The following is a 25,508-nucleotide window of genomic DNA, read 5'->3' as shown; positions in this document are numbered from 1 at the left end:
GACCTATATCCCTCATGAACATTGATGCAAAAATCCTCAACAAAATTCTAGCCAATAGAATCCAACAACACATCAAAAAAATAATTCACCCTGATCAAGTGGGATTTATACCAGGTATGCAAGGCTGGTTTAATATCAGGAAAACCATTAATGTAATCCATCACATAAATAAAACAAAAGACAAAAACCACATGATCTTATCAATTGATGCAGAAAAGGCATTTGACAAAGTCCAACACCCATTCATGATAAAAACTCTTACCAAAATAGGAATTGAAGGAAAATTCCTCAACATAATAAAGGGCATCTATGCAAAGCCAACAGCCAATATCACTCTAAATGGAGAGAACCTGAAAGCATTTCCCTTGAGAACGGGAACCAGACAAGGATGCCCTTTATCTCCGCTCTTATTCAACATCGTGTTGGAAGTCTTAGCCAGGGCAATTAGGCTAGACAAAGAAATAAAAGGTATCCAGATTGGCAAGGAAGAAGTAAAGTTATCACTATTTGCAGATGACATGATTATATACACAGAAAACCCTAAGGAATCCTCCAGAGAACTACTGAAACTAAAAGAAGAGTTTGGCAGAGTCTCAGGTTATAAAATAAACATACAAAAATCACTTGGATTCCTCTACATCAACAAAAAGAACACCGAAGAGGAAATAACCAAATCAATACCATTCACAGTAGCCCCCAAGAAGATAAGATACTTAGGAATAAATCTTACCAAGGATGTAAAAGACCTATACAAAGAAAACTACAAAGCTCTACTACAAGAAATTCAAAAGGACATACTTAAGTGGAAAAACATACCTTGCTCATGGATAGGAAGACTTAACATAGTAAAAATGTCTATTCTACCAAAAGCCATCTATACATTTAACGCACTTCTGATCCAAATTCCAATGTCATATTTCAAGGGAATAGAGAAACAAATCACCAATTTCATATGGAAGGGAAAGAAGCCCCGGATAAGCAAAGCACTACTGAAAAAGAAGAAGAAAGTGGGAGGCCTCACCTTACCTGACTTTAGAACCTATTATACAGCCACAGTAGTCAAAACAGCCTGGTATTGGTACAACAACAGACACATAGACCAATGGAACAGAATTGAGAACCCAGACATAGATCCATCCACATATAAGCAGCTGATATTTGACAAAGGACCAGTGTCAATTAACTTGGGAAAAGATAGCCTTTTTAACAAATGGTGCTGGCATAACTGGATATCCATTTGCAAAAGAATGAAACAGGACCCATACCTCACACCATGCACAAAAACTAACTCCAAGTGGATCAAAGACCTAAACATAAAGACTAAAACGATAAAGATCATGGAAGAAAAAATTGGGACAACCCTAGGAGCCCTAATACAAGGTGTAAACAGAATACAAAACATTACCAAAAATGATGAAGAGAAACCCGATAACTGGGAGCTCCTAAAAATCAAACACCTATGCTCATCTAAAGACTTCACCAAAAGAGTAAAAAGACCACCTACAGATTGGGAAAGAATTTTCAGCTATGACATCTCCGACCAGCGCCTGATCTCTAAAATCTACATGATTCTGTCAAAACTCAACCACAAAAAGACAAACAACCCAATCAAGAAGTGGGCAAAGGATATGAACACACAGTTCACTAAAGAAGATATTCAGGCAGCCAACAGATACATGAGAAAATGCTCTCGATCATTAGCCATTAGAGAAATGCAAATTAAAACTACGATGAGATTCCATCTCACACCAGCAAGGCTGGCATTAATCCAAAAAACACAAAAGAATAAACGTTGGAGAGGCTGCGGAGAGATTGGAACTCTCATACACTGCTGGTGGGAATGTAAAATGGTACAACCACTTTGGAAATCTATCTGGCGTTATCTTAAACAGTTAGAAATAGAAGTACCATACAACCCAGAAATCCCACTCCTAGGAATATACCCTAGAGATACAAGAGCCTTCATACAAACAGATATATGCACACCCATGTTTATTGCAGCTCTGTTTACAATAGCAAAAAGTTGGAAGCAACCAAGGTGTCCATCAACGGATGAATGAGTAAATAAATTGTGGTATATTCACACAATGGAATACTACGCATCGATAAAGAACAGTGACGAATCTGTGAAACATTTCATAACATGGAGGAACCTGGAAGGCATTATGCTGAGCGAAATGAGTCAGAGGCAAAAGGACAAATATTGTATAAGACCACTATTATAAGATCTTGAGAAATAGTAAACCTGAGAAGAACACATACTTTTGTGGTTACGAGGGGGGGAGGGAGGGAGGGTGGGAGAGGGTTTTTTATTGATTAATCAGTAGATAAGAACTGCTTTAGGTGAAGGGAAAGACAACACTCAATACATGGAAGGTCAGCTCAATTGGACTGGACCAAAAGCAAAGAAGTTTCCGGGATAAAATGAATGCTTCAAAGGTCAGCGGAGCAAGCGCGGGGGTCTGGGGAACATGGTTTGCGGGGACTTCTAAGTCAATTGGCAAAATAATTCTATTATGAAATCATTCAGCATCCCACTTTGAAATGTGGTGTCTGGGGTCTTAAATGCTAACAAGCGGCCATCTAAGATGCAGCAATTGATCTCAACCCACCTGGAGCAAAGGAAAATGAAGAACACCAAGGTCACACGACAACTAAGAGCCCAAGAGACAGAAAGGGCCACATGAACCAGAGACCTACATCATCCTGAGACCAGAAGAACTAGTTGGTGCCCGGCCACAATCGATGACTGCCCTGACAGGGAGCACAGCAGAGGACCCCTGAGGGAGCAGGAGATCAGTGGGATACAGATCCCAAATTCTCATAAAAAGACCAAACTTAATGGTCTGACTGAGACTAGAGGAATCCCGGCAGCCATGCTCCCCAAACCTTCTGTTGACACAGGACAGGAACCATCCCCGAAGACAACTCATCAGACATGAAAGGGACTGGTCAGTGGGTGGGAGAGAGATGCTGATGAAGAGTGAGCTAATTATATCAGGTGGACACTTGAGATTGTGTTGGCAACTCTTGTCTGGAGGGGGGATGGGAGGATAGAGAGAGAGGGAAGCAGGCAAAATTGTCAAGAAAGGAGAGACTGAAAGGGCTGACTCAAGAGGGGGAGAGTAAGTGGGAGTAGGGAGTGAGATGTATGTAAACTTATATGTGACAGACTGATTGGATTTGTAAGCGTTCTCTTGAAGTTTAATAAAAGTTATTAAAAAAAAAAAAACATTATCAGGCAAATTAACTTGGATGTCCCATGAAACCATGACTCTAAAACTTCAAACCATGGAGCCGAGATCCATGAGGTGGTTGATTGTACATAAAATGCCTCAGCATCTCCTCTTTTTTTTTTGTCATTGTTGTAAATATATGTATCACACAACTTTTGCCAAGTCACCTTTTTACAAGTGTACAACTTATTGACAGTAATTACAATAATCAGCTTTGCAACCCTACCCTTGACCAAAGTGATTTTTCTATCATCGATAACCCCTTTTCCCCCTCCCTCCCATCTCTGGTAAGCTCTAACAAACTTTGTTCTCTATATATTTGCCTTTTCTTCTCTTTTTATGTAAGTGAGGTCATACAATATTTGCCCTTTTGTGACTGGCTTATTTCACTCTATACAATGTCTTAAAGCTCCATCCATATTGTAGCATGTATCAAGACTTCATCTCTCCTACTAGCTGAGCAGTATTCCACTGTATGTATGTACCACATTTTGTTATTCATTCATCTGTTGATAGTCATTTAGGTTGTGTCTACCTTTTGGCTATTGTGAATAGTGCTGCAATGAACATTGGTGTACAAGTCTCTGTTTGAGTCTCTGATGTCAAGTCTTTTGGGTATATACCTAGGCATAGAATTGCTAGGTCATGTGGTAGTTCTATTTTTAGTTTTTTTGAGAAATCATCACACTGTTTTCCACAATGTTTGTACCATTTCACATTCCCACCAGAAATGGATAAGTGTTCCAATTCCCCATACCCTCACCAACATTTGTTATTTTCTTTTTTTATCTTAGCCATCCTAAAAAAAAAAAAAAAAATACTCATCAATCAAACCAATCAAGTAGATTCCAACTAATAGTAACCCTATAGGACAGAGTAGAACTGCCTCCACAGAGTTTCCAAGGAGTGCCGAATGAAATGATATCTTGTGGTTTTGATTTCTATCTCCGTGATGGCTAATGACACTGAGCATCTTTTTATGTGTTTGGTGGCCATTTGAATGTTATCTTTAGTAAAATGTCTATTCAAGTCCTTTTCACAATTTGTGATTGGATTATTTGTCTTTCTGTTGTTAAGTTGCTGAAGATATATATATCGACTCGACAGCAGTGGTGGGTTTTATATATATATATATATATATATATATAGGCTACTAGATTCCTACTGAATATATGGTTGCTGACTTCAGTATCATTTTAATAAGATGCTACATTAAATTTTTTTGTTATATCAAAGCCATGATGCGATACCATCTCACTCCAGCATTACTGGCATGATTCAATAAAACAAGAAATAACAAATGTCGCAGAGGCTGCAGGGAGATCAGAACCCTATGCACTGCTGGTGGGAATGCAAAATGATACATCCATTTTGGAAAACAATATGGCACATCCTTAGAAAGCTAGAAATAGAAATACCATACGATCCAGCAACCCCACTCCTAAGAATATATCCTAGAGAAAGAAGAGTCATCACATGAACAGACATATGCACACCCATGTTCATTGCAGCATTGTTCACAATAGAAAAAAGATGGAAACAACCTAGATGCCCATCAACAGATGAATGGATAAACAAACTCTGGTACATACACAATGGAGTATTATGCAACGATAAAGAACAAAGATCAATCTGTGAAACATCTTGTAACACGGATGAATCTGGAGGGCATTATTCTGAGTAAAATAAGTCAATCACAAAAGGACAAATATTGTATGAGACTACTACTGTAAAAACTCATGAAAAGGTTTATATACGAAAAGAAACAATCTTTGATGGTTATGAGGGAGGGAAGGGGTGGGGACGGAAAAACACTTAATAGACAATAGGTAAGTGGAAACTTTGGTGAAGGGTCAGACAGTACACAATACTAGGGAAGCCAGCAGAACTTGTACAAGGCAAGGTCATGATAGTTCCATAGACATATACAAACTTCCCAAGGGACCAAATTGCTGGGCTGAGGGCTGTGGGGATCATGGTCTTGGGGAACAACTAGCTCAATTAGCATAACAGTTTATAAAGAAAATGTTCTACACTCTACTTTGGTGAGTAGCGTCTGGGGTCTTAAAAGCCTGTGAGCGGTCATCTAGGATACTTCACTGGTCTCACCCCTTCAGGAGCAAGGAAGAATAAATACAACTAAAAATACAAGAGAAAGATTAGTTCAAAGGACCAATGAACCACATCTACCAGAGCCTCCATCAGACTGAGTCCAGTACAACCAGATGGTGCCTGGCTACCACTACTGACTGCTCTGATAGGGATCACAATAGAGGGTCCCAGACAGAGACGGGGAAAAACGTAGAACAAAATCCTAACTCAAAAGGAAAGACTAGACTTGCTGGCCTGACAGTCTGGAGAAACCCTGAGAGTATTGACCCCAGACACTCTTTCAGGTCAGTAATGAGGCCACTCCTGAGGTTCACCCTTCAGCCAAAGTTTGAATCGACCCATGCAACAAAACAAGACTAAAGGGGTGCACTAGCCCTGGGGCAGGGACTGGAAGGCAAGAGGGAATAGGAAACCTGGTAATAGGGAACCCAGGGTTGAGAACGAAAAGTGTTGACATGTCGTGGGGTTGTTAACCAATGTCATAGAACAATATGTGTACTAACTGTTTGAAGAGAAACTAGTTTGTTCTGTAAACCTTCATCTAAAGTACAATAAAACTTTATGTTCTTGTTGTTAAAATAATGGTGTGATTTCTATCTTCTGGTTAGAACCTAATTAACTCATAACCTAAAGCAAGTTCTTTGTTTTATCAGCTCCATCACACATTTTGATATAGTACCTTAAGCACCTAGAAAGTGTGACTTGTCAAATGAATGCTATTTACCTTGTGAACTCACTACTCTCTTGGCCACAGAAGAATCCTCCCCTACAAAAAAAAAAAAAAAACCTCCCCTACACCTCAGCAAATTTAAGATGTTCTTTCAGAACCTGAGTCTTTTCACCGTCCTTAGACAAGCATTTCTTGAATAATTCCTACAAAAATCCACCTCAGAAGGCAGGCTGAGGGAAACTTACTTTCAGTCAAAAGTCTGTAAAAATTAACATCTTGCATCAATGCCTGGATGTGTCCTTGACATTCTGTCAAAAAAAAAAAAAAAAAAGACACAAGACTCTTTGGGGGATTTGGGACATTCTTTAACATTTCTACATTTTAACTTCCAAAAGAAATCCAACATGCTGTATCTACCCCTTCCCCACCTGCAGATTTCTCAATGATTATTTGGGAAATAAATAGTCAGGTAATAAGAGTAATAATAACACCTGAGCATGTACTACAAACTGTGTCAAAGGGCTCTACATGCACTATTCAATTTGACTGTTTCTGGGAAATTAAGACTACAGCATCAAAATTTTAAAGTAAGTTTTTGTCAGCTATAAAACTTTCTGACAGGAAGGTGTTCTCCAGCTGGATGTTAGATGACTGCCACATACTGATGACTTACATCAAAATTATGCTCTTTCATTAATAGAAAACTATAACCTAGCATCTTGTCCAAGTATTGCCTGTAGTTATTTGTGGAGAAGGGGTCTCCTGACACTCAAGTAGGAGAGAAAACGTATGCATTATAGAAACTTTGGAATGTTAGTTGAAAGGTGTCTTTATAACACTCCTATGAAAGTGACCATAATGTTTGTGTAGTACAGAATTGAATATAGTCATTTTGTTAAAATTTTAACTTTTGCAAAAAAATTTTGTTTGGTATGACCTTATTTTCATAAAAGTGTCAATTTCCTCAGCAATTCTAAGATAGCCCTGTTAGACAAGAGGTTCAATGAGGTGAACTGCTATACCCAATATCATGTATCTAATAAATGAGTACACAATATTCTCCACCAAAGATTAATGGGATGTGGCCACACAATGCCCACTGTATTTCAGAGACCAGCCAGGCCAATGAATTGGAATAAGTTTTTTATTACTGGTTGGTTAAGGCATTCCTTAATATGTATGACTTTATATTCTTGAAACAGCTCCAACAAGCTGTATGCTAATTAGCTGGGAATAGAAACACTGAAATGACCTTGCCCCACCCCTCTTTAAAATATCTTCTACATTTACCTCCAATTAGCTCGTTTATGTCTAGGAACAAAAGGCTGATTTCTGAGTGGATCAGAGACGAGAAGAAGAGGTAGAGTCCCTGAATCTAGGTTGGGATCAGGTGCATGTAGGGCTACATGGGGCACCAGGAAAAAGCATTAACGCCTTCACAATATTTCCAAGAACTGGACTTGACTTGATATCTTTCTTCCCCCTTGGTGATGGGAAGAGCATTCAATTAAAAGGCTCTTTCTTTGGTATCACTTATGGTTATACACACCAAGCGTACACACTGTCACTCACTCAATGTGCATAAGCTGTATCAATACAATACATCATACATAAAACAATATCAACAACATATGCTTTGCTTTCTTGAAGTTATAAAGGTTGTCCAAAACTTTCACCATATCCTTTAGCAGACACTACAAGTGCATGACATCCACGTATCTCACAAGACTACTTCCTTCTCTCCCCCCGTCCCCAGGGTGTGAGATTAATGAGGTCCGGGGAGTCAATCCTGCTAGGAGATTGATCAAAAGCTCTTGAAAGGGTCTCAGTGGGGACCTCAAGCAGTGGCATAAAAAGCAAAGATTTAAATATTCACTCTCCAATCTCTCTCCATTCCCCAAAATCTCTCATTTCTGCCTTCCTTCTTCCCTCTTGTAAGGTCTGGACCCAGACTGGATAGGTGAGGAGTCAATTCAGTGGGCAGGTGTTTGGTGGTGGGTTATGGAGCTAAGGAGAGGTCCCAGAGGGCTGAGCCTGAGCTCTGGAGAAAAGGATGGGAGAAGCGACTTCTAGGCACAAGAAAGTTATCTGCTGCAGATGGTGCCAGCTACATTCAGCTCTTACTGATTTCATGGGATCCCTGGTCTGGTCTCAGCACTAGCTCAGAAAGAGTCAACAATTTTCTCACATCTGTCTACTTCCTTGGTGTCCTGCCCAGAGAGTTGGTCCCTGTATGTTTCCAGTAGGAATACTGATGACGTCCATGGAGAAAGGCAGGATAGGATGAGCAAAATCAAGATGCAACAAGGAGATGTGTTCATAACTATAGGTTCTGCATCCACCACTTATGTTAAGGCACAGGGTTAGCATAATCTAGAGTTATTCTCAGGAACCAAAGAGGTAGAGGAGGAGGAACCAATCTGACCATCTGTGAGAAAAACTTGTCTGTGACTTGAAGAGATATTTTCCCGAGTGACCACAAAGTGTGAGTAATGTAATTTGAAGTAGTCATTAAACCTGCTAAAGTTCCTCCAGGACATATTTTCCAAGCAGAGCAACTGGTGGCAGAAAGACCATATGTGAAGTTTCAACCATACACCAAATTCACTCCCACACTACCAGAGACAATGTTTTAGTGCTGGTCAGGAGCAATGACATTCTTACAAAACTTAAGAATCTATACTGAGAATCTTTAAATGAGAAGCATTCTGAACTGTTAATTTACTAAGATCTCTCCCTCCTGGAAGCTGAAGGTGATCCTTCCCAAGCTGACATCTCCTGACTTCACTATTGTATTTTTTCTTTTATTTCCAGGACCTCTACTCCAAACTATTTTCACCCTTATATCTCTCTCATTCCGTTTCTGCCCTACCCCTTCCAATGTGAAGCACAAGCTCTGATTTTAAAGAATCCGTCTTGAGCTGACAGCAACAAGAAGGTGAGAACCACTGGAGACTTTTGTTGTTTCTGTCTATCATTTAAACCTCTACCCATTTCAGGCTGTCTTATTTTAAGTAGCTGCTTGGATTTGTTGACATAAATTTTTCTAAATTTTCAGAGTGAGCTTTGGAGCTCCAGAAATCTAAGTCTGACAACCTGTCAGGGATTAGCTGTATGACTTAGGCACATTATCAAATTTTTCAGACTTCATTCTCAAATTGAAGTAATTATACTAATTTTGCAAGGTTTTTCTAAGGTCTAGTACTCTTACAATGTTCCTGGTGCAGTGCCTGGCAAAGAACAGGTATTCATCAAGTATTATACGTCTTCCTTCTTCCCCACCCTATTTCATTTTAATGTCAAAAGTATTTTCTACTTAGGTTTTGAGTTAGATTGTTTAACCACCATGCAGTTTGCCTCTAAGCTTCTCTCCCTGCCAATCACAGTTCTTTGTAATTCACCATTGAACATAAACACAGCAGAAGCTGAGGATCAAAGCACAAGGATCAATCTGACTTTCAAGGGGACACTGAGTTAATGGCACTGAATATTAATAACACTTGTGTTCATAGTGAGAAAATGTTTATGTATGTGTTTATGAGTATTTCTTCAGATTAAAGCATTTATTAATTCAACTAAACAGTCAGTACTTATTGAGGGCTATTAAGCACATGATTTTTTGCCATTCTTGTCATCGTTGAGTCGGTTCAGACTCATAGCGACCACATGTACAAAGGATGGCCTGAGACATCCTCAAGATCTTTGTTATGCTTGAGCCCATTGTTGCAGCCACTGTGTCAATTCATCTCTTGAGGGTCTTGCTCTTTTTCACCAACCATCTACTTTACCAAGCATGATGTCCTTCTCTAGGATTGATCCCTCCGGATAATATGTCCAAAGCATGTGAGAAGTCTTGCCATCCTCACTTCTAAGGAGCATTCTAGCTGTACTTCTTGCAAGACACATTTGTTCACTCTTTTGGCAGTCCGTGGTATATTCAATATTCTTCGCCAACACCATAGTTCAAAGGCATCAATTCTTTTTGTTTTGTCTTCCTTATCCATTGCCCAGCTTTCGCATGCATATGAGGTTATTGAAAACACCATGGCTTGGGTCAGGGGCGCCTTCATCATTAAAATGACATCTTTGAATTTTAATACTTTAAATAGGTCTTTTACAGCAGCTTTTGCCAATGCAATGCATCTTTTGATTTCTTGTTTACTGCTTCCATGGGTGTTGATTGTGGATCCAAGCAAAATGAAATTCTTGACAACTTCAGTCTTTTCTCTGTTTATCATGATGTTGCCTAGTGGTCCAGTTGAGAGGGTTTTTTGTTTGTTTGTTTGTTTTTATGTTGAGGCGTAATTCATACTGAAGGTTGTAGTCTTTGAACTTCAACAGTAAGTGCTTCAAATCCTCTTCACTTTCAGCAAGCAAGGTTGTGCCATCTGCATGTTGTTAATGAGTCTTCCTCCAGTCCTGATGTCCAGTTCTTCTTCATATAGTCCAGCTTCTCAGATTATTTGCTCAATATACAGACTAAGTATGGTGAAAGGATATAACCTTGACACACAAATTTCCTGACTTTAAACCGTGCAATATTCCATTGTTCTGTTTGAATAACTGCCTCTTGATCTATGTACAGTTTCCACAGGAGCACAATTATGTGTTCTAGAATTCCCATTGTTCACAGTGTTATCCATAATTTGTTATGACCCACACAGTGGAATGCCTTTGCATAGTAAATGAAACACAGGTAAACATCTTTCTGATATTCTCTGGTTTCAGCCAAGATCCATCTGACATCAGCAACGATATCCCCCATTCCATGTCCTCTTTTAAATCCAGCTTGTATTTCTGGCAGTTCTCTGTCGACGTACCTCGGCAACTGCTTTATAATGATCTTCAGCAAAATTTGACTTGTGTGTGATGTTAATGATATTGTTCAACATTTCCCCATTCAAGTGAATCACATGCCATTGGAATAGGCATAAATATCGACCTCTTCTAGTCAGTTGGCCAGGTAGCTCTCTTCCAAATTTATTGCCATAGATGAGTTAGCACTTTCAGCACTGCATCCGTTTGTTGAAACATCCCAATTGGTATCCCATCAATTCCTGGAGCCTTGTTTTTTGCCAGTGTCTTCAGTGCAGCTTGGACTTCTTCCTTCAGTACCATTGGTTCTTGATTATATGCTACCTCCTGAAATAACTGAATGTCGACCAATTTTTTTTGGTACAGTAACTCTGTGTAGTCTTCCATCTTGTTTTGATGCTTCCAGTGTCATTCAGTATTTTGCCCATAGAATCCTTCAGTATAGCAACTCAAGGCTTGGATTTTTTCTTCTGTTCTTTCAACTTGAGAAATGCTGAGCCTGTTCTTCTCTTTTGATTTTCTAACTTCTGGCCTTTGCACATGTCATTATAATACTTTACTTTGTCTTCTGGAGCTGCCCTTTGAAATCTTCTGTTCAGCTCTTTTACTTCATCATTTCTTCTGTTCACTTTAGCTACTCGACATTCAAGAGCAAGTTTCAGAGTCTCTTATGACATTCATTTTGGTCTTTTCTATTTTGTCTTTTCAGTGACCTCTTGCTTTCTTCTTGTGCAGTGTCCTTGATGTCATTCCACAACTTCTGCAGTCTGATTTTATGTTAACTATGGATATTTGACAGTGAATTATCACCTCTATGGAAAAGCAGCATAATAGTGTTTAAAGCCTGGAATCTACAGAAATTTCAGACCTTAGCTCAACTCCCTTTTTGACCCTGTACTTTCTCTCTGATCTTAGAAAAATTAATTAATCTCTCTAAGCCTCTGTGTCTTCATCTATAGTATAATGCTATTAGTATTTAGGAAACCCTGATGGCGTAGCAGTTAAGTGGTACAGCTGCTAACCAAAGGGTCGGCAATTTGAATCCACCAGACACTCCTTGGAAACTCTATGGGGAGTTCTACTCTGTCCTATAGGGTCGCTATGAGTAGGAATCCACTTGACGGCACTGGGTTTTATTAATATTTATTCACAGAGTTTTCTTAAGGAGATAAAATAAATTAGTACTAAGTAAAATTTAACTCTTATTCATAAAGAAAAAAAAATCTTAGCACCAACTGTACACCAGGGCATATGATAGGTACTGGCTTTATAGAGGAAAACAGAGTAAAGCCCCTGCTCTCTTTGAGCTTATATTCTAATGGTATTATTAGTTAAGAGTATGAAGATCACTGTTCCCGGAAGTCTGGAGATCTAACTCAGTGTGCAACCTCTGCTCACTGAGTGTTCTCTCCTGAGGCCTCATTTTCTCATCTGCAGAAGACTGAGCTCTACCTGTATCATTGCCCTTTTGTTCTATGGCATCTCATGGACTCTGCCTTACAAATGGGGATGTGGTCATGATTAGGAAATACCTCAGCCTCCTGTGCCACCTGGACCCACGGCAGTTGAAGCCTAGACTTCTGGGGAATGAGAACTACTGACTGGCTGGAAGATAAGCTTTGATTTATAATTCTTGCATCAGGAATAATTTTACAGATAGCCATTCACACACCCTCAAGTTTTCTCTAGACTCTGGTGAGTCGAGCAGCATTGATGAGCTAGCTATCTGGACCAGGCCAGGCTTCTAAGACAGGGAGAGCTGAGGAGGAGGTGAGTGAAGGGTTGGCCTGTGTCTAAGGTTAGAGGTCATACCTGGCCAGTGAGTTTAAACAAATGAAAATAGCGAAATTCTCAAAGAAAGAAAAGGGAAAGGAAGAGATTAAAGAAAGACTGGGACATTTGCGATAATCTTAGAAGAAAAGATTGATTTACAAGGATGAGAAAAGTTAAGTCTGACCAATGGGGACACCAATATTCCTGTCATCTCTTAGGCTGAAGGGACAAAAAGTGAGAGTAGCTACCGAAATCCATGGAGACCTGTTGCTGAGGGAGAAAAGTCCCCAAGTAGAACTGTGGTTTTTGGTGGTAGAACACAGCCACTGCTAAACCACAGTGCCACATGGAGGGGGCCTGGATTCTCCCTCCTCCCATGCTTCTACTTCTTGTAGGTGCTTCCCATTGGTTGATTCTAACAAAAAGCCAGAAGGCAAAGGAGACTGATGCGATCCAGAAAGAGCAGAGTTCAAAGAATGGAGAATACCCAACTCACTCAGCATAACCCTTAGAAGTTGCATGACCTTAACAGCAATTCCATGTCTCAGTTTCCTTATCAAAATATGAAACTAAAAGCATTTCTATCAAAAAAGTGTTGAGGGAACCCGGGTGTGCAACAACGTCTGCAGTAGTTGTAAAGTTCTAAGTCTGCTTAATTCTATTTTTTTTTTTTTCCTGCCCATTTGCAATCACTGTCATTTCCTCTATTCATTTCAGGGATTTCGGAGAGAATCCACCTCCCCTTCCCTCCAGACACAAGATATTGGAATACCTGGGAAACAGCAGCAGCACTCCCTCTACCTTCCTGCTGAGTGGTATTCCTGGGCTAGAGCACATGCACATATGGATCTCCATCCCCCTGTGCTTCATGTACCTGGTTTCCATCCTGGGAAACTGCATGATTCTCTTTATTATTAAAACTGAGCCCTCACTCCATGAGCCTATGTACCTCTTCCTATCCATGCTGGCTTTGACTGATCTAGGCCTCTCCCTTTGTACCCTCCCAACAGTGCTGGGCATCTTTTGGATGGGGACACGAGAGATTGGCCACAATGCTTGTTTTGCCCAGCTCTTTTTCATTCACTGCTTATCCTTCCTGGAGTCCTCTGTGCTACTGTCAATGGCCTTCGACCGCTTTGTGGCCATTTGTCACCCCTTGCACTACGCGTCCATCCTTACCAACACAGCCATTGGCAGGATTGGCCTGGCTTCCTTGGGCCGAAGTGTAACACTCATCTTACCGTTGCCTTTTATGCTTAAGAGATTCCCCTACTGTCACTCTTCAGTTCTCTCACATTCCTATTGTCTCCACCAGGAAGTGATGAATTTGGGCTGTGCAGATATCAAAGCCAACAGCATCTATGGCATGTTTGTCATTATTTCTACAGTGGGTGTGGACTCACTGCTCATTTTCTTCTCCTATGCCCTAATCCTGCACACTGTGCTGTCCATCGCCTCCAGGGCTGAGAGACTCAAAGCTCTGAACACTTGTGTCTCTCACATCTGTGCTGTGTTGCTCTTTTATACTCCAATGATTGGCTTATCTGTCATCCACCGCTTCGGCAAGCAGGCACCCCATCTGGTCCAGGTGGTCATGGGCTTCATGTATCTTCTAGTTCCTCCCCTGATGAATCCCATTGTTTACAGTGTGAAGACCAAACAGATCCGAGATCAGGTGACCCGAGCCTTTTGTTATTAGCTGGGTCTGGCCTTGGAGTCAATATTTCCTTAAATGTGCCCTTGCTCCTCCCTTCTTTATAATGTCTAACCTGCGTGAGGAGCCCTGGCGGCATAGTGGTTAAGAGCTTGTCTGCTAACCAAAAGGTTGGCAGTTTGAAGCCACTAGCTGCTTCTTGGAAACTTTATAGAACAGTTCTACCCTGTCCTAAGGGTCACTATGAGTAGGACTCGATGGTAATTTTTTTTTTTTTTTAACCTTCATGAAATGGTGAAAATCTTTATTTATTTACTTAATAATATATACTGGGATGAATAAGATACAGTCACAGCCCTCACGGAACTCTCAGTCTTGTGGGGGGAAAGTACAATGTAGTATGATGTAGCAGATTGTACTTTCCAAAAATGGTGATAGAAACATTTCTAATCCACGTGCTCTCCCAGAGTCTTGTCACTCCCTTATTATAAAGTCTACTTCTTTTCTACTCGTAACTGGGTAGGACTTTGTAACTGTCTTAATGAATCAAATGGTGTAGAAGTTACTGTGAGATGGATAATCAGCAAATGATCATGTGATATTAAAGAGGGTTAGAAGGGAGGAGTGCTACATAACCAATATCCCAAGGTCACTGTCAGAGAGGAAAGGTTCCTTATTTAGCAAGTGGAAACATAACTTACCAGCAGTGACCTTGAGAAGTACGCACACATGCCCTGAGGGAATCTGGGATCAAGAACTCAGAATCTAAGAATATGATTGCTAAGCAAGACTACTCACTTTATCTCTCTTCAAAGTCTAGAGCTGAGGTCACAAATTCAAATCCTTACAGAGGCAGTGCAGTGAAGTAAATGAGTGAAGTAAAATTTGTGAAAGATGAATAACAAGAGGGGCAAAAGGATGTGGCAAATCCTATTTTAAGGGACATGACTACTCAGCTCCAGAACACTAGGCCGATATTACCAAATGTTCTGATCCTCAAAGAGAAAATAAACACCCAGAATCTTATTTGAGATCTCATAATTTTTAAATGTTGGGAAGTAATTCAATTTTTTTCATAATTCACAAATATGTTAATCAAATAAAACAGTATTCAGCAAGAGTTGTTCTGTAGACCACCAGTTTGCGTTTCTGGCCTATCCAATATCACCCAAAGAGGCAAGATCCCCCCCCCTTTATTTCTTGTTCTAATATCTCCTTAGCAACAATGTAGTAGAGGGCTTTAGAACAAAGGCACTAGCCCCAGATAGACCTGAGTCTAGTCCTGGTTCTATCACCTGTAATTTTAGCAGTTAATTTCTCTAATGTGTAAATTCTAGAAGAGACTAATATTTACTTCAGATAATTATTATAAGGATTATATGAGACACTGCATGCAATGTATTTGGTAAAGTATGGGGCACATAATAAGGAACACTGGTGGCACAGAGGTTACGCACTTGACTGCTAACAGAAAGGTCAGTGGTTCAAACATACCAGCCACTCCACGGGAGAAAGATGTAGCAGGCTGGTTCCTTAAAGATTTACAGCCTTGGAAACCCTACGGGGCAATTCTACCCTGTCCTATATGATCACTATAAGTTGAAAATGACTCAACGACAGTGGTTTTGGGGTAAATGACACATTATTAATTAAATGTAGGCAATATGTTTGCCCTTCAGATGAATGACCTCATCTCTCCAGAACACAAAGTTTATCCATCTAAGCTGAATCTACCAGTCTTACCAGAGTTCCAGGTTGGTGAAAAAACTTAACATGCCTCACTGCTGATTGAAAGGTTGGTGGCTCGAGACCACCCAGTTCTTCTCTGACACATATGGGGTTACCATGAGTTGGAACTGACTAAACAGCTACTTTTTATTTTTATTTTTTTAAGCCCGTTTTACCACCAAACAGAACATGTTATCAGGATGCACCAGTCCCTGGAAAAGGACATCACGCTTGGTAAAGTAGAGGGTCAGGGAAAAAGAGGAAGTTGCTTGACGAGATGAATTGACACAGTGGCTGCAACAACGGGCTCAAACATAGCAACCATTGTGAGGATGGTCCAGGACGGGGTAGTGTTTCCTTCTGTTGTACACAGGGTTGCTACAAGTCAGAGACAACTCAATGGCACCTAACAACAACAACCACAAAACACTGATCCAAAATTAAAGAGGGCGAAGTTCCAATGTACCCCTTGCATTAACGTCCACGGCTTCAATTCTTCCAGCTACCATAGAGACCCCCAAACCCATGATGCCCTCACCTAGGAAAGTTTTAGAAAATAGGCATAGGCCTGGCATTTTCTCTGACCAAGGAAAGTTATTCTTCAAATTTCCCCCTTCATTTTACCCATTGGATTTCTGTTCCAGGATTTTCTTGGGCTTATAATGTCTACTTTAGTTGATTGTTTTAAGGGCCAAAATAAATAAATACATGAAAAATTTGCAATCCCATTTTTTTAACCATTTCAGTCAGCTTTCATTAGTTGTGTGACCTTGGGGAAGTCACTGACTTTTCTGGGTTCTGGCCCCTTTTTCTACCAAATCGGGGACTTACAGTCAATGAATTTTATGTCCCCTTCTCTCTTGTAACAGAATTTTGTTCTCTGTTTCTTGTATTTCTATTCTAGCCTGTGTTATTATCATATCTGTAGTAAAATAAGCTTCTTTAGACCCCTGGCCTGAGATGAGTCAAAGCAAGATACAACAGCCAAAATATAAGAAATCTTCAGACCTATGAGCTTTATTCTTTACCTCAAAGGTAATAGGAGGGAAAGAAAGTGTTTTAGGTGAGTGGGTAATATGACTTGTTTTTCTTTTACTAAAATTCACTGGACTTCAAAGTGGAGAAACTGATTGGAGAGTAAGACTGAAACAGGGGGACAAATGGAAGGTTACAAGAAAACTCTGGAGTCCCTGGATGGTACAAATGGTTAATGTGCTTACCTGCTAACTGAAAGACTGGAGATTTGAGTTCACCCTGAGGCACCTAAAAAGAAAGGCCTGGTGAGCTACTTCTGAAAAACCAGCCAGTAAAAACCCTGTGTAGTATGCTTCTACTCTGATACAGGGAAGATCACCATGAGTCAACTCAAAGGCAACTAGATTTGGTCCTAAAAAAATTCTAGCATAAGAGGATCATAATTTGGACAAGGATTATGACAGGAGAGATGGAGAAAATAGGAAAATTTTGATAGATTCTTGGAAGGTAAATTTCTATAGGACCTTGTGTCAGATTGGATATGGGAAACACAGTGAGATAGTGGATATTGGTGCAAGAATAGATTTCGGCAGGGAAAAATAATAAGGAAGACAGGTACTCTGGCCTTTGGTGAAACAGACAGTAAAGTTCTGAAAGACTCTACAGTCTTTATTTTAGACTTCGCGAGGCTCAAGCGCTAGGAAAGGTGCTACTGAGGGAGGAATGATGTGTCCTGATCTGAGGAGATTGCTATGCTTCCACAAGGATGCTCAAGGTTTTGAGCTTAGGAACAAAGCAGTTCATTTATACAATGATGGTCATTCACGCATTCACAAAGTGACCAACAAATATTTTATTGAGCCCTTCTATATTAGGGGACATACAGAAGATGAACAGAAGATTTCAAAGGGTGGCTTGAGAAGGCAAAGTAAAACATTATAATGAAATGTGCAAAGACCTGGAGTTAGAAAACCAAAAGGGAAGAACACGCTCAGCATTTCACAAGTTGAAAGAACTGAAGACAAAATTCAAGCCTTGAGTTGCAATATTGAGGGATTCTACAGGGAAAATATTGACTGATGCAGGAAGCATCAAAAAAAGATGGAAGGAATACACACAGTCACTGTACCAAAAAAAAAAAAAAATTGGTTGACATTCAACCATTTCAGGAGGTAACATAATCAAGAACCCGTGGTACTGAAGAAGGTAGCCCAACCTGCACTGAAGTGAATGGTGAAAAGCAAGGCTCCAAGAACTGAATGGACATTGCTTCAACACATGGATGTAGCACTGGAGGTGGTACTTGTCTATGTCAAAAAATTTGGAAGAAAGCTTCCTGGCCAACTGGCTGGAAGAGATCCGTATTTGTCCCCATTTCAAAGAAAGTTGATCCAAAAGAATGTGGAAATTACCAAACAATATCATTAATATTACACACAAGTAAAATTTTGCTGAAGATCTTTTAAAAGCAGTACAGCAGTACATGACAGGGAACTGCCAGAAGTTCAAGCTGGATTCAGAAGAGGATGTGGAACAAGTGATATCATTGCTGATGTCAGAGGGATCTTAGCTGAAAGCAGAGAATGACAGTTACATGTTTTATTAACTATGCAAAGGCATTTGACTGTGTGGAATGACAAATTATGGATAACATTGTGGAGAATGTGAATTGCAGAACACTAAATTGTGCTCATGAGGAAACTGTGCATAGGCCAAGAGGCAGTCCTTCGAACGTGACAAGGGGATACTATGTGGCTTAAAGTCACAAATAGGTATTCATCAGGGTTGTATCCTTTCATCATATTTACTCAATCTGTATGCTGAGCAAATAATCCAAGAAGCTGGACTGTATGAAGAAGAACACAACATCAGGATTGAAGAAAAACTCATTAACAACCTACCGTATGCAGATAACACAACATCACTTGCTGAAAATGAAAGAGACTTGAAGCACTTACTCATGAAAATCAAATACTACTGCTTTCAGTATGGATTGCACCTCAACATGAAGAAAACAAAATTCCTCACGAGTGGACCAATAAGCAACGTCATGATAAATGGAGAAAAGATCAAAGTTGTCAAGATTTTCATTTTACTTATGTCCATGGGAGTAACAGTTAAGAAATTAAATGACGTGTTGCACTGGGCAAGTCTGCTGTAAAAGACCTCTTTAAAGTGTTCAAAAGCAAAAATGTCATTTTGAGGACTAAGGTGTGCCTGACCCAAGCCATGTGTGGTGGTTAACATTGTGTGTCAACTTGGCTAGGCCATGATTCTCAGTGTTTTGGCAGTTGTATAATGTTGTCATCACTTCCCAGTTGAAATCTGATATGTGATCACCACCCCCCGCCAGGAATCTGCTGAGTGCTACTGAGGGGGTGGGGCCTGTGGCAGTTCACCACCCCCTCAGCCTTCATCTCTTTGCCCTCTGCTGCCTACTTTCTTCCTGCTCACCTTGTCAAGGCTTTTGGCTTGTTCTGGATTCTGCAGCTGCTTCTTGTTCTCCTGCCCTCCAGTTCTTGGGACTTGAGCTAGCAACTTACCTGCTGATCTTGGGATTCATCAATTTTCACAGCCTATGAGCAAGATTCCTGTTCTCCAGCCTGCTGATCTTGGGTTCACCAGCCACTGCAACTATAAGCATCAGGAGAAGCCCTGCAGTCTTGCCTGCCAATCTTGGGATTCGTCAAACTTCACAGCCTGTAAGCAAGAGCTCTGCTCTCCAGCCTGCCAATCTTGGGTTCACCAGCCACTGCAACTATGAGAATCAGGAGAAGCCTTGCAGTCTTGCCTGCCAATCTTGGGATTCATCGAACTTCACAGCCTGTAAGCAAGAGCCCTGCTCTCTGAACTGCCGATCTTGGGTTCTCCAGCCCCTTCAGCTACATGAATCGGGAGCTACATGAATCAGGAGAAACCTCTATCCTAATCAAAGACTTGGGGGTTCCAGTCTCTACAATCACGTGAGCACTTTCCTTGATGTAAACCTCTATACATATACATTTATATGCTTTACTGGTTTTGTTTCTCTAAAGAACCCAGCCTAAGACATTATGGCATTTTCAATTGCCTTATATGCATTCAAAAGCTGGACAATAAATAGGGAAAATGGAAAATGGTTTTGGTGTAGAATATTGAGTGTATCGTGGACTGCCAGAAGAACGAACAAATCTGTCTTGGAAGAAGTACAGCCAGAATGCTTCTTAAAAGCAAGGATGATGAAGTTTTGTCTCACATTCTTTGGACATGTTATCAGGAGGGACCAGACCCCGGAGAAGGACATCATACTTAGTAGAGGGTCAGCAAAATAGAGGAAAACCCTCACTGAGATGGATTGACACAATGGCTGCAACTACGGGATCATGCATAACAAATATTGTGAGGATGGTACAGGACCAGGCAGCGTTTTGTTCTGTTGTACATAGGGTTGCTATAAGTCAGGACCTATTTGATGGTACCTAAAGAAGCTCAAGGATGTGCTAAGCACTGGGGATCAAAATTATGTAAGGTATATAGATATCCCTATCTCATGGAGTTTACACTTTGTCTAAGGCAAACAATATTAAAAAAATAAATAAAAAGGCTAATAATTATTATAGATTATGTTGTAGAAGTCAGCACAGGCTGAAAAGGCAACAAAATGTTAATAGTCGTTGTTAGCTGCCATAGAGTCAGTCCCTGACCCTTAGTAACCCCACGTACAATGGAATGATCCCCATGCACGTTAGACCATTGTGACTCATAGGCTCTTCGCTGGCTAATTTTTGGAGAATAGATTGCCAGTGCTTTCTTTCAAAGTATTAATACAAGAATATTGAAGTTGGGTACCACTAAAGAGCTAAGCGTCAGGAAGAGAAATTGAAGAAATGCATTTGTGGTAGGCAGAATAAGAGTCCCCCCCCAAAGATGTCCTCTTCCTAATCCACAGAATTTGTGACTTGTTATTTTACTTGGCAAATGAAACTTTGCAGGTGCGATTAAAGTTAAGTGTTTTAAGATGGAGAGATTATTCCATATTATCCAGGTGGGTCAAACCTAATCACATAGACTCTTAAAAGCAGAGAACCTTTCTTGGCTGTGTTCAGAGGGAGATATGACTATGAATAAAGACATGAAGAGATGTAACCTTGCTGACTCCAAAGATGGAGGAAGGCACTCTAGCCAAGAAATGTGGGTGGTCTCTAGAAGCTGGAAAAGGCAAGAGAACACTTACCCCTACTGCCTCCAGAAAGCAACACAGCCCTACCAGCACCTAGACTGTGGCCCCATCTGACACGTGTCAGACTTCTAGCCTACCTGGCTATAAGGTAATAAATTTGTGTTGTTTTAACCACTAAGTTTATGATAATTTGTAGAGCAGCAATATGAAACTAATACAACACTCCTGGCAGAAAACACACCATAATTAAAATTGCAGGTGTAGATAACAACACGATATACCTGATTTGTATTACTCTGTTGAAGTGCAAGGCAGAGGGGGATGACTGATAAAGTAGTAGAGAAAATCAAGAAATGATTGCTGGAAAGCCTTGTTTGCATGTATAGAGCTTTACAAATTATTGGACAACCATTGAAGGGCTTTAACTGGGTAATAGTGGGGTTAAATTTACATTTCATAAATAAATTTCCAACAGCTAATCAGATGATAGGATGATCAGATGACAGGATGATAGAATAGAAAGGGAAGTTTTAAATCAAACCAGGACACAGCATTGAGAATGAATGAATGAAAAAGCATAATAGAGATACCTTAATAAGGGAGGACCTTCAGTGCTTGAGCACCAAATATGTATTTACCTCCATATATACTGCCAAGTATTATTGCCTTGTTGATGAGGTCAATGCTACTTTCTAGTCTTGACAGATGGGCAGCATGCCAATCCCCTGTGTCAAACTCTCTGCCAGTTATCTGTCTTTGAATGTGCCAAATCTTCAAGATGAAATTAGAACTCATCATTTAAGCCAGTTTTTTTTTGTTTGTTTGTTTATAACAATACCTCAGTACCCTAGAGAGATGTTCACGTAAATCTAAACCCCTTGCCCTCCTCCATATTGAATTTACGATTGTGTATTAATCTTTTGACTTTACCTTAAAATAGTTTTTCTATACAATAGAAAAACCTTAGAATATAAATTTTAGTGCAAAGTATCAAGGTACAAAATTTCATACACTGTAGAAATTCGATTTTTAATAAAATAATAGAAAAAAATAAAAAAATTTAATAAAAGGCACAGAGAAAAGACTAAATAAACTGTAAAACCTTATGTAGTTTAAAATTATTTCTTAGTTGCTTAGTGGGATTTGTGAATTTTCTAGAAATTACATATTTGTTTTATAACAACACCTCCCCCCCCCAAAAAAAATACAAATGCTTTAGATCTTTCTCTTTGCCTACTCCCAGAGTCATTATATTACAGCACAATTATTGCAACAGTCTTTATTTGGCCTCCTTTCTTCATCCCTTTCACATTCAATCCATCTTCCTCATGCATTTTGGCATGCTGTTCTTAAAATCAGATTTATTAGGTACTTGTTGCAGAGAATAAATTGGCTTCCCAGTACCCACTAAATTTAGACTTCTGAAAGTTTTTCAAGGTACTCCAAAATCTACTCCTCATGCTACCCAAAATGATCACTCAATATTTGCCAAATTACACTCTCCATTCCCACCACAATAACATCCCCAGTAGCTACTATGCACTCATGTACTCCTGGCTCATCCTATCTGCTAGTTTACTTTTCCTTGATAGTATAGTAATTATATATTGTATATATAATTTTTAATAAATTCTAATTGAATCATAATCTCAATTGTCCAATTTTACCTACTAAAGATTAAAAACTCAACTGCTGCTTTACATGCTGTTTTATTTCAACTCACCTTAAAATGTTTATTAAATGTTCATGAAACATATCATATATCTCCTGATTATTTCTTCTTTTCTGTTGAGTATTTTACCCCCAACTTTGTTATAAATTTGATGCTACACGGCTTTTCACTCTCCCCGCCCCCCGACCCCAGTCCTTCATTACATAGTGACCTCCGTGACATTAGACACATAATGAATGCTAGTAAATACTTACTGATTGATAATTTATCACCTCAACATTCAAGTTCTTAACTCCCACATATGTTAAGCCACTTCGCTAAGACCTTCTCCCGGATCTGCTGGGTCTTCACACAGTACACAATGGGGTTCATCAGGGGTGGCACTAACAAGAACACATCTGCAATAAGGATCATAATAAGGGGGCTTTTGTGTTTGGCAAAGCGATGCATGGCAGACAGGGTGATGATGGGCACATAGAAGATGAGCACAGCACAGATGTGGGAGACACAGGTGTTGAGAGCTTTGAGCCGCTCTTCCAAAGATCCAATGCTGAGTATAGTCCTCAAGATCAGTACATATGACAGAAAAATCAGTGCCAAGTCCAGCATAGTACAGAGAGCAACAAAGAAGCCATAGACGACATCGATCTTGTTGTCAGAGCAGGCCAGCTTCATGGTATCCTGATGAAGACAGTATGAGTGAGAAAGGAGATTCTTCTGACAGTATTTTAGTCCCCTTAAAGTGAAGGGGAATGGGAGCACTAAAAGAATGCTCCTGAAAGCCAAGATCAGTCCCATTTTAGCAACCCTGTTGCTAGTGAGGATAGAATTATATCTCAGGGGATTATGAATGGCAAGAAAGCGATCCAAGGACATAATTAGAAGAACTGAGGATTCCATGACAGTGAATCCATGAATGAAGAACTCTTGAGCAAAGCAAGCATTGGGTGAAATTCCCATGGCATTGAACAAGAAAACCCTCAGCATGGTAGGAAACGAGGAGAGGGACAGGCCCAGGTCAGAGACAGCCAACATGGCAAGGAAATAATACATAGGCTCATGGAGTGAGGGCTCTGCCTTTATGATAACAAGAATTGTGCAGTTGCCTATGATGGCAACCAAGTACATGAGGCAGATTGGGGTGGAGATCCAGATGTGGGTGTATTCCAGCTCTGGGATTCCAATCAGAAGAAAAAGCTGGACCTCGGAATTATTGAGAACAGTCATAGTGAGTAGGAACATGAGCTCTTTACCCAGAGGAGAAACATGAGCCCTTTACCCAGATCTGAAACCACATAAACAGAAAGCAGTTACACTTTTGGATAAAATCCAGTTTTAGGAGGATAAGTGGGTCTTTTATATACTGTACTGGAAAGTGTATTTGGCATAATATTAATTTTCAAACTTTATCAAAGCCTTTAACATTCTTGTGCCCTCCAACATAGCAATGTCCCTTTAACAATTTAACCTGAGCTGGTAATTTTCCAACATTTAAATGTATATATAGAATACATCAAAGTAGTTGGTTTGATTGAGTCAATGGTTGAACACCTAGAATCTTGCCCACTCATTTTTCAATATGATCTTCAGCAACCCATGTGTTGGCTTCACAAGACCCTCAGACTTCATGGAAGAAAATTTGAAAATAATATTCTAAGGAAATAATCAGAGATTACTGAACATAGCTACACTTTGGTAAGTATTAAAAGCTAGAAAATAAATGTATAAAAAAAAAAGAAAAGAAATGTATAGATTAGTTTATTTCTTAAACTTGTGAAGTACCAGTTGCTTTCAATTCGAGTCTGACTAATGGTGATCCCATGTGTGTCTGAACAGAACTGTGCTCCATAGGGTTTTCACTGGCTGACTTTTCAGAAGTAAATAGCCAGGCCTTTCTTCTGAGACCATCTGGGTGGACTTGAACCACTAACCTTTTGGTTAGCAACCAATTGTGTTAACCATTTGTACTGTCCAGAGACTCCTAAAACTTACAAGGTAGGTACTTATTATCCACAATTTTATGCATAAGTAAGCATATGTATTCCATTAAGAATTATGTGAAGATACATGCAAAGATTGTTTTCAAACATATTTGTCATTTCATTGTTTAATTTTAAGTAAATTATTTAACCTACCTGAGCTTTACCTTTTAGATCTGTAAACTGAATAAAATCTTGAAAGATTTTTGAGGTTTAGAGATTTGTGAAGCACTAAACAGATCTAGGTTCACGAAATCGCTAACGAGTATCTTTAAATATTAATTACTGTATATAATGGTGTCATGGATTTAAATATGTCCCCCCCAAAATATGTGTATCAACTTGGTTAGGCCATGATTCCCAGTATTCTGTGGTTGTCCTCCATTTTGTGATTGTAATTTTATGTTAAAGAGGATTAGGGTGGGATTGTAACACCCTTACCAGGTTACATTCCTGATCCAATGTAAAGGCAGTTTCCCTGGGGTGTGGCGTGCACCACTTTTTTTCTTACAATATATAAAAGGAAAGGGAAGCAAGCCAAGAGTTGGAGACCTCATACTACCAAGAAAGCAGTGCTGGGAGCAGAGCGCGTCCTTTGGACCTGAGGTTCCTGCACCAAGATGCTCCCAGACTAAGGGAAGATGGAGGACAAGGACCTTCCTCCAGAGCCAACAGAGAGAGGAAACCTTTCTCTGCAGCTGACACCCTGAGTTTGGACTTCTAGCCTAGTAGACT

The 25,508-nt window shown here is 39.9% G+C and overlaps 2 protein-coding genes across 2 annotated transcripts; one reads left to right on the top strand and one right to left on the bottom strand.

Moving 5' to 3' along the window:
- Positions 1-13,441: 13,441 nt before the first annotated feature.
- Positions 13,442-17,474, top strand: LOC126079160 (olfactory receptor 51G2). Its single transcript, XM_049890079.1, has 2 exons — positions 13,442-14,281; positions 17,460-17,474. The coding sequence occupies exons 1-2, from the start codon at positions 13,442-13,444 to the stop codon at positions 17,472-17,474; spliced, it is 855 nt and encodes a 284-aa protein (XP_049746036.1).
- Positions 17,475-23,082: 5,608 nt separating this feature from the next.
- On the bottom strand, positions 23,083-24,021 carry LOC126079936 (olfactory receptor 51A7). Its single transcript, XM_049891291.1, has one exon. It carries the CDS (start codon positions 24,019-24,021, stop codon positions 23,083-23,085), a length of 939 nt encoding a protein of 312 aa, XP_049747248.1.
- Between the last annotated feature and the right edge of the window lie 1,487 nt (positions 24,022-25,508).

Source organism: Elephas maximus, chromosome 7 (genome assembly GCF_024166365.1).
Source record: "Elephas maximus indicus isolate mEleMax1 chromosome 7, mEleMax1 primary haplotype, whole genome shotgun sequence".
NCBI lineage: Eukaryota > Metazoa > Chordata > Mammalia > Proboscidea > Elephantidae > Elephas > Elephas maximus.
This window is presented reverse-complemented; position numbering and strand designations above follow the sequence as displayed.